General features: G+C 48.9%; 1 protein-coding gene across 1 annotated transcript in view; it reads left to right on the top strand.

Moving 5' to 3' along the window:
- The window catches only part of LOC144115723 (uncharacterized), a 44,594-nt gene extending 34,151 nt beyond the window's left edge, over positions 1-10,443 (top strand). The window contains exons 4-8 of the mRNA XM_077650203.1: positions 665-921; positions 4,262-4,365; positions 5,347-5,591; positions 6,036-6,199; positions 8,382-10,443. Coding sequence (XP_077506329.1) covers positions 665-921; positions 4,262-4,365; positions 5,347-5,591; positions 6,036-6,199; positions 8,382-8,546 — 935 coding nt within the window. The 3' untranslated portion in view covers positions 8,547-10,443. The remainder of the gene's footprint in view (positions 1-664; positions 922-4,261; positions 4,366-5,346; positions 5,592-6,035; positions 6,200-8,381) is intronic.
- Positions 10,444-11,083: the final 640 nt, after the last annotated feature.

The following is an 11,083-nucleotide window of genomic DNA, read 5'->3' as shown; positions in this document are numbered from 1 at the left end:
ACCATTTGAGGGGCTTAAATCGGGTGAAACGCGCTTTCCGCCATTGACATTTTAGTAGAGTAGCTTGCTAGCTGCAACTAGCTTGAGTACGTGAAGGACAGCTTGGCTGAAAAACTTGAAAAATAGCATTCCTACACTAAACAGCCAGCGAATTGGCCAAAGCTGTCTAGACAAGGCAGTGACGCAATTATTCCGGTCGCGACTTCATCACGCTAACGCCGGACAGGGCCAGTTAATATTCCGATGCCATTTCCATTTCATTGCGTTGTTGTTATTATTTATTTTTCCTACTCTTTGCTATTGGCTCAGGTGACTCCATGTCGTGCGTTTCCTCTTCGTCACCGGCTCAAGCCTAGTGATGGCGGGGTCGTTGCGTAGTCCTAGCCAAACACAAAGACCGAAACAGAATGGAATAGAATCGACAAGGACCCGTTACATTATACCAGAGTGCTGTAGACTCATGCACTCAACGTTTCGCATGAGGTCGCGCTTACAGCTCTAGGAGCACGCGCCGCCCTGCTGCACGCACGTGTGGCAAACTTCCGTCTTGCGCACAGCGTTCATTTTGAAAGAACCTCGCGACGCTGCCTTGCGCAGTCTAGTTAGTGTCAGACGCACCACCGTTTCTCGTGGGTCTTAACCCTACTTCCGCCGCGGCCCGCAGCGCTCCCGGTCAGGACTTGCGGATTGCGACCCGAGGCGACCGAGTCCCGACAGCGACCGGCGCGGCTTCTCTTGGATGAGCCCGTCTACTCTCTGGACGCCCGCAGGGTTCGAAGACCTGGAGTGAGCCGGCGGCGGCGGCCGCTCAACGCGGTGTCGCTGCTCCCGCGCCAGCAGCTCATCGGCCAGCCACAGCAGCCGCAGCAGCAGCAGCAGCAGCAGCAGCAGTCGCCATCCGACAGTTCCTGGCCCTGGATGGTAAGTCCTCTCTTCGCTGCACCTCTTCGCCGCGCTTTTAAAAGTGCGCGTATCGGGTTAGCCGCGCGATATTGGCATCGCTAAATTGTAGTTCTCAGCAGAAAACGTTAGCGGTGAAGGTGTTTTTTTAAGCGGGTCATGCGTCGTGCTAGCCAACATGAAGCTCAGGTCTTCTAGGAGATGCATAAAAGAGCACTTGTAAACGATTAATGCGTTTGCATTAGAAAAGTCCGTGAAAGCGGAAATGTCGACCGCCGTCAGTCAGTAGCCAGTGGCAGATGGCCCAGCTGCCAACGTGCCCATCGTGGCAGGTTATTCTAACTAGTATAGTATTCTACCGACTAGTGTTCTGCCTATAGTATAGTGCCTATACGTATTTAACATGTTAACTCGCGTGGCCGCCGCGGTGGCTCTGTGGTTACGGTGCTCGGCTTCCGGCCCGAAAGACGCGGGTTAGATCCAGGCCGCGGCGGTCGAATTTCGATAGAGGCGAAATTCTAGAGGCCCGTGTACTGTGTGATGTCAGTGCACGTTAAAGAACCCCAGGTGGTCGATATTTCCGGAGCCCTTCACTACGGCGTCTCTCATAGCCTTAGTCGCTTTGGGACGTTAAACCCCCATAAACCAAACCAAACCATAATAACTTGCTTATAACGAACCTTCGTGTGTCACCTCGTATATAACGAAATTTAGTGTGTTAACCTCGGATATACCGGACCTAGGGCTTCGGATATAACGAACTTTCGTGTCTGGACCTCGGACGTTATGAACTTAGTGTCTTGACCTCGGATATAACCAGCGTTTCGCTGCTAACGCATTCAAACGATCCACCGATGATCACCTGAGAGTTTTTGTCCTTGCTTTCTTACCGTTACTTGTGGAAAGAGTAGTTTTCCGATTCCGCACTGGACACCCCATATTTGGGTGTTGGCCGCATCATCCCGTACACAGGATGCCGCACTGCAGCGAGTGAGAGACGTTTCTGAGGTTCTGGTGAATGGGGTTTCGACGTGCCGAAAGCTTGCGGCATAGCGACGAGAATAGAAGCGTATTTTAAATTCTCCTCTTCGAGCTTGAGTTTTCACAAAATGGTCGCGTTCCGAAAGATGCGTTCTCCCGAAAAGGAAATATTTAGCATTTGGCTCGAGATATACCAGACCGTGCAACCTGTTTTAAAGTATTTCTCATCCCTTCGCGGCGTACGGCTTTCCCCTCTGGGGATGGTTAGGATTTCAACATGTGATAACTAGACGTGTTTTATGCGGAAGGTAGGAAATATAGATGAGAAAACGTACCTCATGGTGGCGGGTTCGATTCCGACCGTGGCGGCTGTATTTCGATGGTGTGAATGTCCATGTTGAGTGCGATATTAGCGGATTTTAAAGGACCCCAGTTGATCTAAAAAAATCCGGAGCCCCCCACTGCGGCGTCCCTTATCTCCCATATGTCGCTTCGGGACGTTAAACCTCATATTTACAATATACAATTTTTTGCATGAAAAAACCAAGTGTTGTCTGCGTTACAAAGTTTTTAAAACGGGCATGTCACTCCAATCACGCAGGAAACTGGTTGGCTGGAATAAATTTACTGGGGTAAAAACGGGACATGCGATCACCTCACATTTGAGAGTAGTGATCGATTTGCGGCGATTCCACTTGCCATTTGCAAGGGGAATAGTAGACTAGGGTATAGTTCAGGCATATTAGGATATTCTGAGCGCTTATTACATCACAATAAAATGTTACCTAACGCAGCTTATTTTCTGTAACTAGCACCACAGGGAAAAGACAAAAGCAAATCTGTTAAAAATAATGGATTTTAGTCAGTAGGTTTAAAACCTCGGACTTGCTACTGTTCTCAAGAGAGAGGGTTCTGCAGAGATAAATTCTTTAGAAGGAGCAGCAGGCAGGGCAAAAATGTGTGAAAAAAAATAGTGTACCTAAGCTTACCGGTTATGACGTTTCGCAAACCTGTTTTGACGTTTCAAATGAGACTGTCCGGTTGAGTGTTTGTACGCTCAGGTGCATACACTCTGCCTTCTTCCGATGGCGGTCTCGGTTCGACAGCGTTCCCTGCACACTTCACGGACTCGAAGACGCGCTTGCACGAAGCAAATAAGACTATGTAGTTCTCAGTTTAACCTTCTTCGCAGTCGAGACCCTCCCCTGGATTTGAGTAAAGGAAATGCGCATAACTTACTCATTTTGTCAGTGGACAGCTGAACCACGCAGTGACGAAAAAAAAAAGACTGGAAGGCTGAAACGCGGCTGCTGCGCCGGTACGGAAATAACGTTGCTTGCTGGCGGAGTGCAGGGCTAGATAAGAGAGCGCTGTGCACGACCAGAGACTCGTGCCTGATTCAGAGCGCTTTTCTGCATCATGGACCACCCCTGTCAATCTCTCCCGGCACAGTCCAGGGCCCGCTTGCTTGAAGCGTTATTCAGCCTTATTCGCAGTTTTTACCACGTTCCTAGAAGTGATCTAGACCATCCGCTGGATTTGAGGACGGCAGAGACGCATTACTGCTTCACTTTGCCGGTGGACACCTCAACCCCGCCGGGATAGATTGGATTGGAAAACATCTGTTTCGTGAGATTGCAGATGCAATCGGTCAACTCTAGATGGCCTCCAGCCCATGGCTAGCGGCGACCGTAGAGGCCCACTCGGTGGCCAAGGGTGCTCCGTGAGAGAAAAACACGAACGCTAGCTGGGAACTAGTTTTAGTATTTGTTCGTGTTTCTCTCTCACTACACTGTTAAGGACTCCACCGGCAAAGTGAGCCATTTATGCGTCTTTCCTTTCCTCAAATCCAGTGGAGCGTCTAGACTGCGAATAAGGCAAGACTGGGAATCTTATTCGCAATCTAAGCACTCTCTTCGTAACCGCAAAGGTGGCCCAGTGGTTGAGCATCCGCCTCGCATGCGGGAGGTGCAAGGTTCGATCACCAGTGCTGTCTGGTACCCACCGGTGATAACACGGGTACAAGCTTTCTCCTGGTCTGGTGCGCGGCTTATTTAGGGTGAAATGCTTGGGAAATGGGTCTTTGACCTCACCTTGAGAAGTCGAAAATACCTTTTGCCATGGCGCTCCTTGGCCAGAGATGCCCTTGCGCCATAAAAATCTATCATCATCGTCATCACTCTCTTCGTTTTGAAGAAAGGAAAGGTGCATTTTTGGCTCACTGTGTAAGTAGACACTTGAACCGGGCAGTCAGAAAATTCAAAAGGAGCCCGTGTAACGTTACACGTAACGCATCACTGCTGCCGTTGTACTCCCTAACTGGCTGATAACAAAGCTATTAAACCTTTCGCTGTGAAATAATATGCGTCTTTCCGCGCAGGCTTCTGTGGTCGACCAAGTGAACCCGGCTAGACGATGCGCTGGTGTGTTGTTAGACCAGCAACACATACTCACAGCAGCCCAATGCTTCGGGCCAGACAACGGGTGAGTTGAAAACGCTTAAAAGTGAGAACCCATTCTCACGGGAGTGGGCTTCTTGGTTAGATAAACTTATAAAATAGATACTAACTCGCAATACTGCGCATAAAAAAAGACGTCGCAGCGCTCTTCGACAAACAGCTACAACTATGCGAGTGCACACGTGCGACTCTCGTTTCTATGAAGATGTGTCTTCTTTGAACAAGGCGTGGCGTAATTTGAATGCCGAACAGGAATACCGAGAGGCATTCGGAAGCATGTTCAACTGCAAAACTACAAAAATGAACACAGGCTGATGAGTAATGCGGAGAGCTATGCGACATTGCGGCCTCCCGACAGCACCTGGGCCACTATTTATTTATCTGGCTCTCCCGACGTTGCTTCTGCGACAATCCTCCGCAGAAGCAACAGGTGCCGGTAGAACCTCTCCGGGCTTTTAGCAAGCATAAAACTGTCCGAATATCTGTCGCTTGTTTTTTTTCATTCCTTTTCTACACTTAGTCGCACAGTCAAAGGCCGCGGTTTGCGAAAAGCGTTAGGATGCGCACGAGGTAAAGGGGTGTCGTGTTTGAGAGCTTATCAACGTCGGATCAGAATAATGTGTTACTGAGCACAACTTACATTTCGAAAATTTGGTAAATGATGTGAGGGACTTGGCAGCGCAAAAGAGACAGATGATATTCACTAAATCACGAAACATAGTGCTGGAGCCGACCACCAGTATTGTGTTTTGTATTTCTTCGCCAATCCCGTCCATACTACCTACTGCGCTGCAAATTCTCTAACATCGTGTTGCGCAGACTTTCCAAGAACCATTAATTCCGCAAGAATTTGTTTCGAGAGGAGTGCTCTGTCTCACCACAGAGCTTGCTTCAAAAAGCTCGAGATTCGGATGTATGACGGCTCCAACACGTTCGCTGCCTCTATGCCACTATCGTTCTTAACCTAGTGGATAAGATCTGCGGGCATATGTGAACGCCATCGCAGGAGGAACAGCGCCGTGATGCTGAACACTCCGGGCCTGCCAGTGACGCTCCGACGCGTGGTGAGCGCCGAAGCACACCCCATGTTCCGCGTGCCGGACGGTTACCACGACCTGGCCTTGGTGAGGTTCGAACCTGCACTCGCTGCCGGAGAGCTGGCGCCCATCTGCCTGCCCACGGTTCTCAACGCCAGGCGCGTGCTCAACGGCAGCGTCCTAGACGCCGTCAGCTGGACCAACCGGCAGAGAGGTGAGCTGCGTTCGGTCGACCAACACGACTGGCTGCTATTTTTTTTTTCGTTAGGGCATCAACACACTCAGTGGCATTAAAACCTATTCTTTCCATAGTCGCTTTTTAAATCGACGCACTGGGCCATCCTTGAACCGTTCAAAGTCTCACCGGTGCGTACATAGGCAGATAGGTACACAGGTGCACAGGTACAAAGAGGTCACAAGGTTTGCGAAAAATTTTGTATTAAGCAGTCTCAAAACGTTTTATGCCGTCGTTTTTTTAAATAGGCGCCTAAAACCTTCAACACAGCACCAATATCCCTGGCAGTTCACCTTTTCCATCCGGCACTTGCAGACAACCCACGTTTCCTGTCTCCGTCGTGGCCGACAGTTCCCGTGCCAACCCGTTCCCGTGCCACTGCGTTGCGATTGCTGCTCTCATGCTTGCTTGGTTTGCGCGCAGATTTCCACCCGGGCTCCATGGGTGAGAAGCGCTACCGGGTGATCTCCTCGTCCAGCTGCAACAACACGTACGCCGGCGTTGATCTGTCACCGTACCCGCAGGGCATCAACCACGAAGACTTCATCTGCACCCAGCTGACCACCAACATCGGCGAGGAATGCGTGGTGAGTGTGCGTCCGCTCACGTGCTCTCCAGAGTTGGGAACTGTCAATAATCTAACAACAGAGGCTGCCACCGGTTTGCTGCAGGTCTTTGCTCGGTCTGGCTGGCTTCATTACATGTTTCCTTTTTTCATTTCTAGTTTCTGCACTTCTGTGCACCGTTTCCCGCGTACGAAACCTCATGGGCTGGATAGCTTCTCTTTAGGTTACCACTGTAAAGACAACTCAAAGTTAAAGAACCCGACATGCTGAAAATGAAAGCATTGTTATAGTCGGACACAATTTAAAAACGAAGCGACAGAAACCCCTCAAAGAAGCCCCTCCAGCCAACGGCGTCGACCAATTCTCCCCTTTGACCGATTTTCCCCTTTGACCGATCCCCTTGGGCCCGCTAGCGCGAAATCGCTGGGTGTGGCAGATGAGTGGGGAATAACCACGGCTTAACCGGGTTAACCACGGTGTCAGGAAAATCAGTAGATGCCATTGGCTGGAGGGCATCTTCTGAGGGGCATCTGCGGTTTCGTTCTTAAGTTGTATCCGACTATAATAGATGAGCTTGGCCCTTCAAGATGCATAGTAACAATGTGTAGAGTTTTGTCAGTTGGTGCATAACGTCAGATTACGTCAGCAGGAAAAGGATGGAGCAAAAATTACGGAGGGTACTTAAGACCACTTACATGCTGTGAATGCCAAAGATGCACGCGGGGTGTTCGGCTGCGGCGATGGCGTGTTACTCTAATGCAATGGCCAGCGAAGCTGATCCGTTCGCGCCGCCCGAATGCAAGTTGATGAAAACGACGATACGCAAACCCAGCTCTAGATACTGGCAGAGGACAACAACAACAACAACAAGGACTAGCAGTTTAGCGCTCAGGGTTTTGTGCTGGGTGATGGCGCAGTTTTAACGATTTCACGGAAATAACCCTACGTTCCACCAGTGGCATGGCAAATAGTTGATATAACAAGCGTCGATAAGCTCGTGCCATGCGAACCTGACAAACAGTGGGTAGAAAGAGATCCTCCACATCTCGCAAGATGAACCTCTCAATGGAATATTTAACTAGTGTTACCAAAAAATAGCTTTACAGAGATCTTGTTGAAATAGCCCTGCCTGTTCCTGTGTATGGGTCACAGTGCTCTTTTAGACCGGGGCAAAATGTATTGAAACGTTTAAAGCGAATGGCTGTAGAGCCTGCTGTGCAAACCTTCTTGTTTAAACTGCATTTTGGGGTTCTCCCCGTAATTCCATGAATGGCGGAAAAGGAATTTTTTGTACCATGAGATGTGGGTTGTCTTTTGTGCAGAAAGCCCGAGACTGTTGAACATGTATTTGTGGATTTCTGGGATGGGGTTTTCTTTTTGGAAGTTTTACAGCGAACTTTGATTAAATATCTCCCTTTAGATCCCTATTGAATACGCGTTTGGCAGTCTATAATGATGAGGGTGTGTCGTATGATATGATGATGAGATTGGGTTTACATGTCATGTGGAAACTCCGAATGTATGTTCGGCATGCCGATGTTCATGTCAGAGATATTCGTCGGTATTATGTTGATTCTGTTCGCGAAATCATAGAGGTTTTGAAAACTGAGCCATGTGTACCTGAGTGGATGAGTGCCCTGGAGAAAATGAAAAACTTGAATCATTTATACTTAGGCCGATTGTCAGCAAACAGGATCACTTCTCCGATTCGTCCAGTCTCTATTTTGTTTTGTGAATTAATGCAATAAAGTAATAAACAGGCGACGATTGCATTGTGCCCTAATGAAAGCGCCAGCGACGCTGACCTGATCGCACCGGCCTGGGTTCGAAACAACCCACTTCGGAAAAAGTTTTATTCAATAAATTTTATTTTTTTCTTTCCTGATGATGTAGGTATTGCCGATGACATCATGAGGTCACCTGGGTTTTGTGTTTCTTTCTCGTGGACGGAACGCCGGATTTTGTGACTGATAGGCCGCATAATGCCTTCGTGTTAACGAGAGAGAGAAAGACCTAGGATAACTACAGGGCTGATTTTCCAGCAGTCGTCCACTGTCTTCTTTTCTATTCGGGTTCCGTCCTTTTCCTGCTAGCTAATACCCAAAACTAGATGCAGATGCTGCCAAATTAAACTGACATTCGGCGTAGACTAATCTCACGGCTATTTTTCTTGCTATTGATTCTTCTTCTCTTTGCGGTGCAGGGCATCCCGGGAAGCCCTCTCATGATACAGGAGGGAAAGAACTGGGCCGTCATCGGGCTGTACAGCTTCGGTGTATCGTGCAGCGGCACGGCGCAGTACCCGACAGTGTTCACGCGCGTGTCCCCCTACATCACCTGGATATACGAGAAGCTCGGCGTGCGCTAATGAGCGCGCCCGACGCCCACGCTCGGACCACCAGGATGAGCAGGCATCGTCCGGTGGCCTTCCACAGTGGCGTGTTTTCGGGCGACACTTGCTGAGCACGCATGATCACACGCTATAAGTGAGGCAAGACACGTCGCCAACTGTTCGGCGATCGACATAACCAAAGGGCGCGTCGCAACTCGCGGGCCCGTAGTAATTTATTCACTGACTTTTGTGAGCGGATCTACGACTCCAAGTCGAGGAAATTTGCTAGGATACACAGAGCAAACATGCGACTAGATTCCAGCCGGCAATAGCAAATAAGTTTGGAGAGAAAAAACTTTATTGAAAAACCAGTCAGTGAACGCCAGGAGAGAAGTCCATCTTGCAAGCCAGTGTTCTCACTATATAGGCCTCAATCTACTACCGCTTGTTTGCACCCAAGGCTTTCGCTCTCTCCTGCGCATCGCTAGCATGCCGGAAAAAGAGAAGCGAAAGAGAGCAGAGGCGAGCCATGTTAGAGGAAATGTTAAAGCAAACAGCCAAAGCTTGTGTCCCATTGTGGAATCTCTGCACTTAGTGGGGATTGTCTTTATTTGTTTCTAAGTTGAGGGAAACTACTGAACGCGTAAAATGTTTCCGTCCAAACTTATTTAAATTTTTCGGTGACTAGGGAGGTCTTAAATAAGCTTGGACGAAAACATTTTACGCCTTCAGTACTCGCCCTGAACTTAGAAACTAATAAAGACAATGCCCACTCAGTGCAGAGATTCCGCAATGGGACTGAAACTTTGGCTGTTTTTTTAACATTTCCTCTAACATGGCTCGCCCCTTCTCTGTTTTCGCTTTTCCTTTTCCGGCACTCTAGCGGTGCGCAGGAGAGAACGCAAGCCTTGGGTACAAACAAGCGGTAGTAGTTTGAGGCCTATGTAGTGAGAACACTGGCTTGCAAACGCAACCTCAGAATGGCTCGCCAGTGATGAGTTGTTCTCAAATGTCCTGCTCGGTAGCTTTCTCACTAGCACGCAGTATTCCTGGGAAGCTCCCCATTGACTACAATTAATAGGGTGTTATGCTGATGCGGACTTCTAGATGAAAACTGAGCACACCGCGTAGTACTTTGAACCAGAATGGACCTGTTAGCTTGGTGCTCGAGTGATGACTCAGCAGATGTGGCTCACTGCCGCAGAAAATGAAGACATAGGTTCCACACCTACTCGCGACGGCCGCATTGCGATGGTGGCGAAAAGCCAGGCCGCCCGTGTGTGGCAATTTAAGGTACTCTATGTGGCCTTATTCAATCTGTAGCCTTTACTGCAGCTTCGTGAAGCCAGTTATGCCAACAGCTGGTGCGGGCAGAGCATTATTGTTTTCCTTTTTTATGGCCGTTCCTAACGAATATAGCTTCGTGTAGTAAAAATGGATTACGCGTTTTTTTTTGTGTATTTACACAACTCAGGACCCAAGTAAAGGTACTCATCGTGACTAAATCTAATATGTAAAAAAAATCCGCAATTATGCCTAAGCCACTTCTAGCGTGTGAATGCACTCAGCGTGATGCCCGCGTGGCAGTGTGAAATCGCGTGTAGTGGTTTCCTCCAAGGGCCCCGACGCATCGCCACCGTGTACGTGATGGCTCGGGCCGCTGACCCTCTGGCGTGACTGCGTAATGTCCAGTGGCGTAGTGAGAGGTCAGGACAACCAATGAAATCGAATGATTAACGACGGAGTGAACTGTCTTGCTGCTGCTGCTGCTGCTGCTGCTGCTGCTGCTGCTGCTGCTGCTGCTTCTGCTGCTGTTGGCAGTGGCAATGAAAGTGCACTGTTGGTGCTGCTGGCGGTTTCTTATTTATTGTCTGTGTAAATAAAATGGACCTGCGCTTTCGGCCAGTTTATTTCGTCTACTTTGGAACCTTGGAGAAACCGAGTGCTCTTTGACAAGTATTCTCCGTTTCCAGCTCCCAAGCAAAAAGGTAACTAAGAGAACGTACTTTTGCCAATCATTGGTAGTCAGTTGCATGGCACTTACAAAGTAGGTTGAACAGTTATTCTAAAATTACTGTCACTAATAACAATAAAAAAAACTCACAGAGCGGTTACGAGAGTGTAACGCAAATGTTTGCGCGTTAGCTGTGGTGTAAGAGCAAAGGATTTTTATGTTATTGTGGCCTAAACTACTAGATACCTCTCGAATGCTCGACCAGATGCACTGCAACTCGCGTTGCCTTGTGAACCATGCCCCTTACGCACAGTATGGCGCGCTATCTTATCATAGATACGGTGCCGCAGCAGCGTCCTGGCTCGCTGCCAAGTTCGCCATGCGAGCCACCGCCGCTCCGCTCTCCCGATCCGTTCCAGCAATCGCAGTGTGGCACGACGTACTCATCTCCCTACTCCTCTACACTGAATGCTTCATGTAATTGTTAATATCAAATCAAAAATATTAAAAACCGTTTCAATGGTAGTGCAGCTCTTGATTCCGCCACTATGAGGCAGAATATTTTTATTCCCACCATAATCTCAATACACGTTTTTGTCAGTCGTCAATCCCTGCAAGG

Source organism: Amblyomma americanum, chromosome 1 (genome assembly GCF_052857255.1).
Source record: "Amblyomma americanum isolate KBUSLIRL-KWMA chromosome 1, ASM5285725v1, whole genome shotgun sequence".
NCBI lineage: Eukaryota > Metazoa > Arthropoda > Arachnida > Ixodida > Ixodidae > Amblyomma > Amblyomma americanum.
The sequence above is the reverse complement of the archived record's forward strand: the minus strand, read 5'-3'. Positions and strand labels throughout refer to the sequence as shown.